Source organism: Lissotriton helveticus, chromosome 9 (genome assembly GCF_964261635.1).
Source record: "Lissotriton helveticus chromosome 9, aLisHel1.1, whole genome shotgun sequence".
Lineage (NCBI taxonomy): Eukaryota > Metazoa > Chordata > Amphibia > Caudata > Salamandridae > Lissotriton > Lissotriton helveticus.
Window position 1 is genome coordinate 547938315 of NC_136070.1, and position 13462 is coordinate 547951776.

The 13462-nt window shown below is 41.7% G+C and overlaps 1 protein-coding gene across 9 annotated transcripts in view; it reads left to right on the plus strand.

Annotated features, from left to right (window-relative positions):
* The window catches only part of DPF2 (double PHD fingers 2), a 411270-nt gene that overhangs the window by 273647 nt on the left and 124161 nt on the right, over positions 1-13462 (plus strand). For 5 of the 9 annotated variants that reach the window (XR_013601006.1, XM_078660431.1, XM_078660435.1 and 2 more), the window contains one exon: positions 10089-10130. The exons of the other annotated variants lie outside the window; for them this stretch is intronic. Coding sequence is in view for 4 of the 5 variants with exons in the window: in XM_078660431.1 (XP_078516557.1) it covers positions 10089-10130 (42 nt within the window). In the remaining variant the exon portion in view is untranslated. The remainder of the gene's footprint in view (positions 1-10088; positions 10131-13462) is intronic. 9 annotated transcript variants of the gene reach the window in all.

Consider the following 13462-nt stretch of genomic DNA (forward strand, 5'->3'; position numbering starts at 1 on the left):
TTGGATTTCGCTGTAAATGTGCTGAAGTCACACCTTACTTTTCAAACACTCCCTTCATCTAAGTCATTCTGGGTACAGATTTGTGGCTTTCCCTAAGGAAAGAGAGTCAAAGCTATCCTGCCGTTTTATCAATGGTTAACCCCACTGCTATGTGGTACTGCAACAAACAGGATGGAGTGGGGTCATGGACTCTGTGCCAGGAGGTCTTGCGCCACTGGATATTGCTATACCACCAAAGAATCTTCCTGATGTTGAACCCGTTGGCCGGAGCGTTGAATGCCAGGGCGGATGAGCTCAACCATCAGCGTCTAGTGGTTCACAAGTGGCAATTACACCCAGAGATGGCACATGGTCTCCCCCGCAAACGAGGAGAACTTTGACTCAATCTGTTCACCGTCACTGAGAACGCACACTGTCCGCACTTCTGCATGTTGAGTTTCCAAGGCGTCTCTCGCACAGAAATGCGTTCTGCTTCGAATGGAACATGACACTCCATGTGTTTTTCCACAGATACTGCTCCTGCCCAGAGTTCTCAAGAAGATCAGGACAGATGGGAACAAGTCATCCTAGTGGTTCTGGATTGGACACGGAGATTTGGTATCCAGGATTCCTGGACTTGAGCATATATCCTCAATCAGGCTGTCTCTTCGGGAGAACCTGCTATTATAGCAACAGGGCAGGGTTCTGCACCTGAGCCTCACAACCTCCACCTTCATGCGTGGACATTGAGTGGCGACAACTGAACACCTTTGACCTTCCCCCGAAAGTGACTGATGGCATCTTAGCGGCCACGCAGCCCTTGATGACCGCGGTATACGCCTGTTGTTGGGACAAGTTTGTGGTTTGATGTGACACTTGCCAGATTGACCCCTCCAGGCCAAACTGTCTCTAGCCTGGCAAGGCCTTGCTCTGGGCAAAGTTAAGGGTTATCTTTCGACCCTCTCTGCCTTCTTATGGTTGCCTGATCAGTTTAAAATCAATAGTTGTGGTGTAATTTTTGCAAGGACTACAACATATATCCCCCTTTTCTGGTTTGATGCCCAATGGGACCTCCATCTTGTTCTTGCTTATATAATATGTACTTCGTTCAAGCTGCTCCACAAGTGTATTTGGTGGCTTATAACCATTAAAACTGTGTTCCTGATTGTCATAACCTCTGCATGGCGTTAGTGGGGCTTCAGGCTCTGTGTATTCATCCATTATAAAACCACCTTCTTCTCCGATAAGTTGATTCTGCGAACTAGAGCCTCCTTTCTACTGAAAGTTGCAATTTGGTTCCACATTGGGCAGAATATTACCCTGCTGACACTCTACTCCACCTCAGCCCTCTTAGGTGGAGGAGAGATTCCATCACTTGGAGCATAAAAGGGAGCTCAGTCTCTACATCATTTGTACCAAAGACTACCAGGTGGATGATCAGCTCTTTGTGGAGCTTGCCAGAGTGAAAAAAGTCTAGGCTGTGCAGAAGCGTACCATCTCGTGCTGGATTGTGCACTGCATTAAGTTCTTCTACGTACTGGCGAATTAGCAGTCTCCAGGTGGAAGCTGCTACCACTGGCTAACCTTGCAAAGTCTCTGTCCATCTGCCAGGCAGCTACCTGGGCGTACCTCTGTATGTTCAAGATGCACTTTTTTCTGGATAGTCCGGTATGCAAAGAGGGACATTTTGCCCGCACTGTCCTGCAGGACTTTCTGGTTGGCGTCCATTCACATACCCACCTCCAAATAGATATTGCTTTGGTATTTATTTAAAAGGTGATTTTGTGGCTAGAAGACTATATCATACCTTACCTTCTGTAACACTCTTTTTGGTAGGGACTCTATATAGCCATAGATTCTTCCCTGATCCTCCCCGTTCTGTAATTGCACTCTACCGCTTAATAAGATTCCAAGTCTAGGATTCGGCACACTGTTATACTAGTTTGCTTTTCGGGCTCCATGCCTAGAGGTGGGGACAGTCTCAAAAGCAACTGACATTAGCATGTTGGAGTGGTGCCTTCGTAGGCTCCTGCACGTTACTTCCGAAGCGGAACGGCGTCAGTGCGGAGATTCATGGGGCCATCTTCCGGCACACAGAGGCACTATGAAAAAAGTTCCTGGATCCAGTTTGACACCTGGGGAATATTTAAAAGGGGAAGAATCCGCAGCTAGATATAATCTGTACTAGAAAGAGCACTACCGAAGGTAAGTAACTTGTTTGTCAGCCCAGACGGCGAGGCATGAATTTCTCCCAGTGAGAAAGATTCTTATGAAGGCTTGCCTCAAGTAAGCTCTCCTTTTTCCTGCTAAGCTGATTATTACTATTAACACGAAACAACATACATTCATATACTCTAGTTAGGCTTTCAAATTCCTCTCGAAAATACTGTGCCGATGTGTGGACCTCGACAAAGATACTGATCTGAACCACCAGATAATCTCAGCAATGAAGATTAACAGTATCAATTCTATGTGCTCGTCTTCCTGATTGCACTTAATCCCACATACATACACCTTGTATTTCCTAGCCCTTGTGCCTGCTGCTCTTCGGCCCCATGCTGTGCGACCCTTCTCATGGTGAAGCTGACAGGGCCCATAAATCGACTGCGTGGGCGCTGTGGTGCCTGCTAGTGGATTTCCACTGCCATTAGCAACATTGTTGTGCCTGGTGAAGCATGCCCTGGGATAATAATCCGGGTACCCACAGCTATGCCAGACTTTGCTTCCTGCTAACAATTGTACAGCTAGATGAGAGAATCCATCTAGGGGCCCATGCCCACCATGCTCCTTCCAGTGCTTTTCATTCTGTTTTCTGCTAAATTTGGAGTGCGCAAGGGGCTCCAGTCTGCTTACGCGATGCCCCATTGCGGATACTTTGGGACACTCTACTGCTCCTCATTCCACTTCAGGTCTCCTATCTGACACGGCCACACTCGTTAGGTGGGTAGAGGGTGGAAGGGGGGTTCACGTCATACTTGTGGCTACCTGTGGGGGTTCCCCTTTGCATTGTTTGTGTTTTTCTCTGACCTTTAAATGCATTTTAGTTAGATATTGGCCACTCTGCACCCTTTAGGCTCAGTTTCAGGGCTGTTTAATTGTTGTGGGTGGGTTGAGTGATGGAAGGGTGTTCTAATAAACTCTGATGCTGGGGCTGCATTAGAGTGGGTGACTGAATTTTATTAAGAGTACTGGTTTTCTGAACCACACTTGAAGATTTGGTATGATTCACATAGAGTTTCGCACTTGGCGGCACATGCAAGCCCCCTGGCATCCTTGAAGGAAATAAAACATTGCTTTGATCATGGTGAACGGGCGCGCTGTTAGATTACTGACATGAAAGGTAAGTACCATGAATGACGGATGCAAAGCCTTCCAGGTATTGGCCTACCTAGGTAGACATAACATAGACATTGTCATGTTCCAGGAGTCCCATCTTGCAAATGAATCAGATTCTTGCCTGTAGACAGGATGGGAATCAATGACTGTGGAGGCCTTCTATTCTTCATATGCTGGGGTGTCACTGTTGTTGTTCAAAAGGGTCCTTCCACACCTTGTTCATCAAATTGTACAGGATTCTAACGGAAGGGACCTTATCTGTGGGGCTCTTGCGGGCTTATGTATCGCTCTTCTATGTATAACCGGGCCCATTGTCGACTGCCCCGAGTTGTGTTCTTGTGTCTGGATGAAGACACTGCAGTTTGATGCAAGGACTCTCCTATGGAGTGGAAATGTTTCTGTTATACATCCCACTGTTGATAGATCAAGTACTGCAAGACACCTGTACCAACTGGCTGTGGCAAAGTTGACAGAGATTTTTACTGAAGCAGAGCTAGTTGATGTTTGCCACATTAGACAGCCAGAACACCCTGAGGACACCTATATCTCCACCACACACAACTCCTGTTCTAGGACTGACTATTGGTTGGTGTCCCGGGATACATGTCCATACTTTACGGAAATTGAACATAAATCTAGAACCTTATCTGATGATTCCCCCTGTTCTTCTCAAGATTTCCTTTCCTGTGAATTGCTACTGAGTATTCGCATGGTGGTTACCTTTCAATCTCTGCATGACACATTCTTTAGGTACGTATTATGTGATGAGATTTCACAGTATGTTTCCGATAATTTGGGCTTGTTGATTAGTCCTAGTATCTTGTGGGATGCCTTCAAGGTAGTGAACCAAGGCGCCTGTATCTCCAAGCAGGCCCGGATTCTGGCAAAAGTATGAAAGCACATTACAAAGCTTGACACTGAGGTTTGTTCCTCGGAGAAAGAATACTGCATGTTTTGAGACCGAGATCTCCTGTCCGACATCAAGTCTAAACTGGCAAAGTTCCAGGCTGTGCTACAAGGAAAACCACCTGCTTGATTTGGTAGAAAATACAGCATGGACGATCGCCCAAGTAGGATGGTTTGGTGCCTTATTAGCTGTTCGTGGGTGTGCTCTGACACTGTAGCGCTTTCTGATTCCCAAATCCTATTTAGTCATGCCTGTGACTAATGAAGAGATTGTTTAGTTTATTCTATGTTCATGGTGGGCCGAAGGCTGCCCTAAACACTATAAGGTGCTGAGTGTAGGCTTGGGTTAGATTAAGAGGCAGAGCTGGTCTTGACCAACTATGTGAAGAGACAATGTTTGGGTAGTAAGATTGGGGAGTGGGTAGGTGTGAGCTTCAGATTTTCCAACAATCATGCTGGCTCAAATACATGATATGAGAAGCTGGGCATGAGGGTGGCTTTTAGGAGCAGTAGAAAGGGAGATGAATGTGGATTGATAGGGGTACTTGAAATTCAACATTCAGTCAAATCATTTTGAAGACATTTAAAACATAGATGGGAGAGAGAGAGAGAGAGAGAGAGTGTGTGTGTGTGTGGTTTTGTCTGTCTGTGTCTGTGTGTATTTAAAAATCCCAAGTTAAATCGGACAGAAACCTCACAGTTACCCGATTTAAAGCACATGTACCCAACTATTTACTATAAAATACATTCATTCGGAAGATTGTAACATCCCAAGCACCCCCGTAAGCTACGCCCCTGACTATGCCCCTGGAATACCCTTGAGTACCCTTGGCATGTAACCTCTGGCTACCCTTGACGAATGAACCCTGGATGGAAAGGTAATTGAGCCTCTTACGTCTGCACACTCTAGGTGACCTGTACCCCACAGTGAGCTTTATCCCATTAGCTTCTATTCAAGAAACTCGTGCCCACCCACTTAGATATTGTTTTGTACGTCAGACTGTGAGAGACTTCCCAAGCTACTACAGCCACATTCCCTTCCCCTCCTATACTCACAGCGCTAACCACATGCATTGATTCAGAATCCCTCAAGAAACTGAAGTCCAGGTTGTATTCAACTATGCAGGCACAGGCACTGGTGAGCATCGCCACCACCATGGAGAAATGTAATGCTGACCTGGACCATTGACTGACAAACAATTAAAATACTGTTGTGCTCAGATGGTGCCCCTCTCCCCTAATTACAGGTATCACAGAATATGCCATACACTTGTTGCTCATGTCAAACTGGGTCTCCGTGATTTTCTCAACTGCGCTAGATGTTGACATTCTCCACTTTGCGTGACAGTGCCTACTAGTTGCTGCGTTCTGGTCTGAGGCTCTGGGAACCCTTGCGGGCACGAAAGAGGTGCAAATCCCCAATACACCACTCGTGGCTTTGCTTGGCTGTATTAAAGATATTCCTCCTACAGCTCGGCAATTCGTTCCCTTGTCTGCACTGCTAGGCCAAAAAATAGAGTGGGAATTCATTGTGGACGTGTCCCACCTCCTAAATTCGATGACCAGTTGAAAGAGTTGCTTATTGCAATGAATAGCTGGATGCATACTGAGACCTGATGCTGGCCCAGTCACTGCCTACAGGCATGGGATGGGGCCTGCTCTGCGCATGCTTCCTGTGGTGATCTGCAAAGGAGACTGTGGCAGAGGGGAATACCACAAATGGATAGGCCAAGGATCTTTCATGAGTTGGGTTTCGTTGCCCTTTAAGGCTGGGAGCCTCATTGTACTTGTCACTGCCATAGTTTGCTTAAATAAACTCAAACTGCTGTGGTCAGCTGAGAATGGGGGTGAGACCTATCAGTGATATATGATTGATTGTTCCTGTGGACTTTCTTTATTAGATACTGAATTATGTTTCATTGCTATGTGCTTGGGGGTATTGTTTTGTTACTTGAAAAACCATTAAAATAAAATGTTAAAAAATCAACTTAAACTCCATGCACATAAAGAGCGATCCTCCGATGCTGAAATTGTCTTTTGGCACAAAAAATGCAACATGACCTTTATTCTTGGGTTATACACAGAACCACCCTTGATGTAGACCGTAAAACGCCTAGGAATAATCCTAGAGGCTAATAATCTTGCATATGGTGGCCACAAATATAATTTTGCCCTGATGCCATTCTATTACAACTCTAATAATATTGGTGGCTTGAGATGATTTTCATCAGTAGCTCTTATTACGAAAAAAGGTTGGAAACACCTGTATTAGATTAACAGAGATTGGCATCTCTTTCGCTTTCTTCGAGGTGGGTTTCCCTGATACAGTGAAAAGTTGCCAGCTCTCCCAATCTGTCTGTGTTACTGGACGTCTCCAATCCGTGCTTGTCATACACAGTGAAACTTTGACCACTTCAGGCTGTTCTGGCCTCTTCGTCTGAAGCCTGATACAACAAGAGAAAAATATAAACCAACAAGAGAAAAATATAAACCAAGGAGGAAGGTGTGCTTCTCGCTTATTGGGAGAAGAACTTGAAGCTTGATTAGAGCAGTGCTTTGTTTGGCTCAGGCTTCTTATTCCTCCAGAATGACTTATACACTAGGTTACTGTAAGTCTTCATCAAAGACAGAATTAGAACTCTGAAATCTTTGGTTACATAATATGAGGGGGTAAAATTTAGAATCGAAAACTGTATGTAAAAAAGGTAGATTATTAATTTGGGGGATGGAGATCCACTACAAGGAAAAAGGCCTCAAACCTGTTATGGTAAAACCTAGTTTCAGTAATTTAACCCATGACTCAACTCTCAGGTAGCTGTGGCACTGAACAAACAGGCTTAATTATGAATATCTGTAAAGTATTTAGGTGTAGGAAAACAGTTACAGATTCAAAACACAACACAATACAAATTCCTCAACCAAAAACACTCAATGATAACATGATACCAGCAGAACAAAAAAATCAACAAGAGGAACCAGAGGTTCGAATTTTTTAAGATTTAAGGCAAAAAGCACCAAGAAGAAGTCAAGCTCCAATCAGTATTCACTTTTCGTGATTAACAGGGATCTAGGCACGTGTTTTGGCCGACCTTGATGAAGAGCAAGTTGCTTATCTTGGTCAAAGATTTTACCTTCTGACTGAAATGTAAGTTGAATTCTTCCAGCGGGGCATGGTTGCTGGCTGTTCTCGCCTTAGTCCTCTTGAAGATGGATAGCCGCTGGCCAAGGCCCCGCTGAAGCAATTGGTTTTGGCAGTAACAGCTCTGAGTAGGGAAAACTCTATGTTTGCATCAAACAAATCATTTGCGTAGGGCGGACAGTTTTCATGCCTTCTCCCGGTGAAGATTTTAACCGTTGGACTTTCAAGCTCAGCCTCAGCTACTAACCTGACCCATAATGCACTTTCTCACCCTGTATAAACATAAATAACTTAAATGGCAAATTAAGATACCTCCACAAATCTGTCAGATGATTATGTTGTTGTTGGGCTACAGCTGTTTGTGTGAGTACCAGCAGATGGGGTGACAAGTCTTCTACTACCATGGAAATCTGCTTAAATTCTGAAGGTAATGCGACACACTCTTCTTAATGCATAATGAAAAATGCTTAATTTCTAGACCATCTCTACAGGTAATTGGCCTAATTCAGAAACATTTTGCTTGGAGAATTTTCCTGGTGAAGGCATTTGTATCTACCTGGGTTGTGACTAGTAGGAAAAGGGCAACTCGCTAGAGTCCTACAGTTAGTGTCCCACTATAGAGGACGGCAAAAGAATAGGCGCTTTTATGTGGACCATTACCAAGGGAGTTAAATCCCTTCAAATAATTGAAAGTGGATAGTCCTGCACATAGTGATAGTTCCACAAGGCAGATTGATGCATTTTTGTATTACAACAAACCTAATGGTGTAGAATTTTAGACTAGAGAGCAGAAGTCTAAGTCCACATTATATCCTAGTCCGTCTTGCACACATTACACAAGGTAAGACAACTGAGGCTGCCCTTTTCAGTAACTTAGTGTACTTCATTGAATGTTGAATCTGTGGGTCAGTTATGATTTTGAGAGATTCAGTTGATGAGCAAGGGAGTATCTGGATCGATGAATGGACTATTGACCTCATAGATTGATTAATCACTCGTACACTCTTATCCAGGTCATTATCCATTCATGCAGCCATTAATAGGTGCACTCATCAACTCATTTTTTAATCCATGTATTTCTTAATCCATGTGCATATGTGTTTATTTTTCTATTCACTTATTCAGTATTACATTCACCCTCTCATCCAAACTTTCTGGCTCCATATTTTGTGACTCTCTACTGGCTAATCTAACTTGTTTTAACATCTATGTTGTAGTCCCAAATATCTCAGTGATAACAAGTACTGCATTTATATCAAGAGTATACAGTTCAAATCTAATCATGGCAGCCTCAATAATTAATATTCCCACTAATTAATTTGGATCCACTTTGTTTTTGAGTACTTATCCACTAACAGCTCAACTTCAAAGGATTCATGATACGGGGATTAATAGTTGCTCAGCATAATTTATTTTTGTATTGCTCTCATCTCCCCTGATATAAGCAAGCAAAATCAGTCTACTTTAAAATCAGAATCTGGAAAAAAGGGTTTGTACTTAACACACTATTAGGCAAGGCATCAGAATGGTAAGACTTTGAGCGTCACTGAGGTCAGGCAGACATGAGATACAAGCCCTTGGTGGTACATTTTGTGCCACAACCTGAGGTTGATGTGTAAAACCCTTAGTCTTGTTGAGCACACACTGTTGACATGTAATCCTAAAGCTGCTGACTTCATGGTGTGTCAAGTGAGACTGCAAACTTAGGGAACTTGTAACCTACAATGGTATTAAGGGTACTTTGATCAATATGAAGTTTGCAAAAAAGCTCATATGCGACTGAAGCACTAACATCAATTTGCTGGTTAAGCAAGAAGCTTGTTTCAGCAGTTCAGCACGGAGCATTGTGAGTTAGCTGGAACATTTTAGACAGAATTATAAGGAAGTTGAGCATTTATAGCAGTGCTGTGGTCTAAAACTGTGAATAAATGCTTTAACAGGCAACTACCAGTAGTAAGCCAATTGTCTCAGATGAATAATTGCATAGAGAAAAGATCATTAGTGACTCTTTGTACAGGAGGAGAGGGAGCACATGGGTACTGGAGAAAGAATTACAGGTAAGTCATTTATATTTTCTTCTGATAAAAATTGGAATTTGCCTAGATAAGTATGTTCCACCTCTAAAGGTAGATTAAGAAAGAAAAACAATGTTCCTTGTGGTATTGATGCAGTTAATTAATTTGCAACATCAGAGGTGTTAAAGGGTCGCAAGGTATGCTTATCTTAAATAGCAAGTGCATAGGTATCCTCTTTGGGTGTTGTATCATACAGATTGGTCTATACTGATACGTAAATCATATTACCAGTGATCATTTAGTTTCATTAATATGTTTGGCCTATTCCAAGTACCTCTGGGCCTGTTGGTCAGGTTCTGTATACAGTTTGTCATCTAAAAAAGTGGGGGAGTTGGAACTTGTGCATGACTGTTCAGAAACAAATTGAGACATCATGTTTTAAAAGGTTTTATGAAGTTTTGGTCAGTGTTCTCAAAGCAATAAATTGAAAGGCCTTTACAGTAAATGTTTCCAAATCTGCCAGTAAAATGTTGGCTCTCATACTTTACCTGAGTGTACACCTGCTTTTCTGTGAGATTTTCAAAATAAAAACTACTTACCTGCAGCGTTTCCCTTTTCCTCTAAGTAAATCAGCGCTCCTTTACTTACCATACGTGTGATCTGTACACTTGTGTTCGCCTTTTTTTTCTCACTCTTCTCTTTCTCTGTTTCAGATAGTAACAAACAAAAGCATACCTCGAAAACTTCTGAGCGAGGTAGTCCGCTCTGCTGTGCGCTTCATTCCCTCCTCCAGGCTTACTCTGTGGCTACTCTGAGGTGTTAGTTTCAGAATGCCTTCAAAGGGGTTATTTGGGTCTACATTTAACCCAAACAAGCCTGATTTTCTTGCCAATTCTCTTCCCTGTGTATGTTTTTGTTTTATTCCATGATCCTTAACGCCTCTTATTTTTGTTTACATGTTCCTTCTCTTAAACTCTTTCTTTGTGCCACTGGTCTCCGTTCTGTCACATTTGTCCTACTATTCATGTGCTTTATTAATCATTTCATTTCCACCTGTTCCCCAATTGTCTCCACCAAATATGTTATCACCCTCTTTCCACAGTCTAATTTTAATCTTTCTTTTGTTGTTTTTTTTTCTTCATTGTCAATTGCATCCTCGTCCCCATTATTGTGCACCTCACTGTTACTGTTTTCTTTCTCATTGTTTTCCTTCACTCATTCATATCTCCTTTGTTCTCTTCATGTTAGATCTCTTTGCTTGTAGTCATGTCATTGCTCTAACCCTCTGACTTTATAATCCGGTTTCATTATCTTGAACTACTTTTCTACTTTTTCGTCTTTAATAGACATGCTGGTGCCGCTGTCTTTAATAGACATCCTGGAGTTTGTCTAATGGCAAATCCACCTTTAACAGATAGTTCCTTCTTCACCAAGCTCATGTTGAGCGAGCAGCCAAATTTCTTTTAATATGTCCAGGTCTTTCAATAGCAATTTCAACGATAGAGGACTCATTTTTAACCTAAGTTTGTTATTCTAAAAGTAGGGGAAAACAGACTTTGCGAGCATGATTTGTTTTCAAAAGACATTCATCAGGTTGGGCCCTTAAGCTTGTGGATTGCAATTCAAGGTGAAAAATTTGAGAACACTGATTTACTGAAATTAAGTCATCAGAACTGGTTTCTCCAGGTTTATTTTTTGCTTAATCCACATATAGCTTTATGATCATTCTTAAGGTCTTTCATCTCCTATACCTGCAATGGACGATATCCTAGAATTGTTTGTCCTTTATCTTTTAGGAGGGCTGACCCTTCTTTCTTCTCCAGTGTACTAAATTAATATTTTGCTTTGTGACTATTTCACAATGCCGAAGAGACTGAACGTGCAGAGTGCTCAGTCGACTTCATGTTGGCAACAGGCCAAAACATTTGGCCACCTTGTCTCTGATTAGGGCACACCTGGCATGACTTCCTTCAGCTAGGTATGCCGCTATGTGAAGCTTGATCACTTTCTGCAGGTAGAGTTTGAGCCCTGCAGAGAGGTATGATGGTTGTTGAATGCCTCCATATTAGATGTGTCTTAAGGACTTATTTAAAGGAATGAAGACTGGGATATCCCTCAATGAAAAAGTCAGTTGTTTTCCAGAACCTATTGTAGCTTTTGAGTGGGTTATATTTTGTGCACTGGTTCTCACACGTGTTTAACGCTTCTTCCTTAGAAGGCTTGGTGGCCAGTGAGTAAGAGTTTAATATGTATTTCCAGAAGTCTGCAACAAGGTAGAGTTTGTTTTTAGATTGGGTTTCTGTGATCTGACTATAAGTCAAGACAAAGTGATCCCTTGATGTGTTTTGGTCAATTCCTTTTGCATCTCTGCATATACTACAAGAAAAAAACCATAGTCTATAAGAAGGAGAACAGAAGTGAGCTCAGAGTGATATTTCTTCAGTGATTGTACATGAACCCAGTTAGTCCTCATAACCACTGTGAACTGCAATTTCAGTGATTATTAAACTAGTGTTAGTGAAAGAAGGCAGCCTTGTGTTATGGAAGGGATTGCTCAGTCGTGTAATGGAAAGGAATAGCCTTGTTTTGATGCGAAGAAATGTCTCTTCATATCATGGTAAAGTAGTAAAGTGATCAGCCATCACATTCAGTAAGAGATAACTATTCAACAGGTGATCACACAGCTATCCATCTCATTGAAAAGTATATCCACCCGTACCCATAAGGGATTGCCATCATCCTTGTGGATGGATGTAAAGCTGTTCTTTTCCAGAATTAATTTGTTATTTAATGGAAAGGAGATTGTTGACCTTGTGTAAGGTTATTAACTGTCCACCTAATGGAAGAGGATGACATGCTGAATCCTCTATTGGATTTAGACTACACAAAACACGAGAGATCCGATGATTCCAATAGAACATACTTGATTTGTTAAATGGATGTTAATTATATGTATTTGTTAATAGTGAGTCTAAAATTAGTGTTGTATGTTATTTAATTGGTTATCCTGAAAACTAGATCTCTTATGGGTCTCAATAGTACCTATGGGCCTCCCCTTGAAAGGGATCAGCCAGTTCCAACTGTGAAACTCCTAGAAGGGAGAGAAAGGTGTTACTTGTTAAAGAATGGGTACAGTCCTGCTCGGTGCAGGAGACTCAATGAACCTTCACTTGATGAAGATGATCACTGTTTCTCCTGAATATTGATAAGTCAGCCTATCATTGCTATAACGTTTTTTTTTAAGAACTAATGTGCTGGAATGGGCTAATTGATCTTACTTTGCATTTTTATATAGCGCAGCTTACTACAGAAGTGTTAGTGTGCTGTATATAAGCAGGGAGATGTGCGGCATTCCTTACAAAGAACAAGCTTGTAAAACAGTAACATCTAATGTGGTTTAAAAAAGGATAACAATTTGTGGACTTTATAAAGGACAGAAGTACGTCATAAAAGGCTATAAATGAGTGAAAGGAAAGTCACCAGATATGCATAGAAAGTTGTGCCAATAGTTAATCCAGATAGTGTTTATTTAAACGTGCATTTTTTACTTTTTATGAATGAAAGAAGAGATCATTAAAGTTTCCAAACTAGCTGGTATAGAGTTCAAGTTCAAAGGGGTTGATCCAGAGAATAATAATATAGAGGCTTTTTGATATTAAAATTTGTTGGTTTTCAGTTTTGGTTGTCAAGGCTTCTCAGATTTTTGTGGCCTTCATAGATTTTGAGATAAATGTAGGTAATCTGGATGTTGGTGTATTTTTTTCAATACAGATTGTTGTTTTATCTGCTGATAACTTTTTTCTCTTTTCGTGCCCAATTTGGTGACGTTCCATACGTTTTTTGTGTTGAATGTAATAAGTGCTTTGAGTCTTTGTTATATTGCTCAGCTAATATTACAATGTTTCCTCTTCTTTCTCTTGCTCTGTGTTAAAGTGAAATCAAGTGTAAAGTATATTTAAAAGTGAGTATTCTTCTCTTGCCCGCAAAAAATATTTTTTCTGAATTAGTAGTACTTGCAACCCTGCACTTATTTCAGCATAGTGATTGAAAACATCTTTATGTATTCCCCCTTGACTACCAGCAAGTC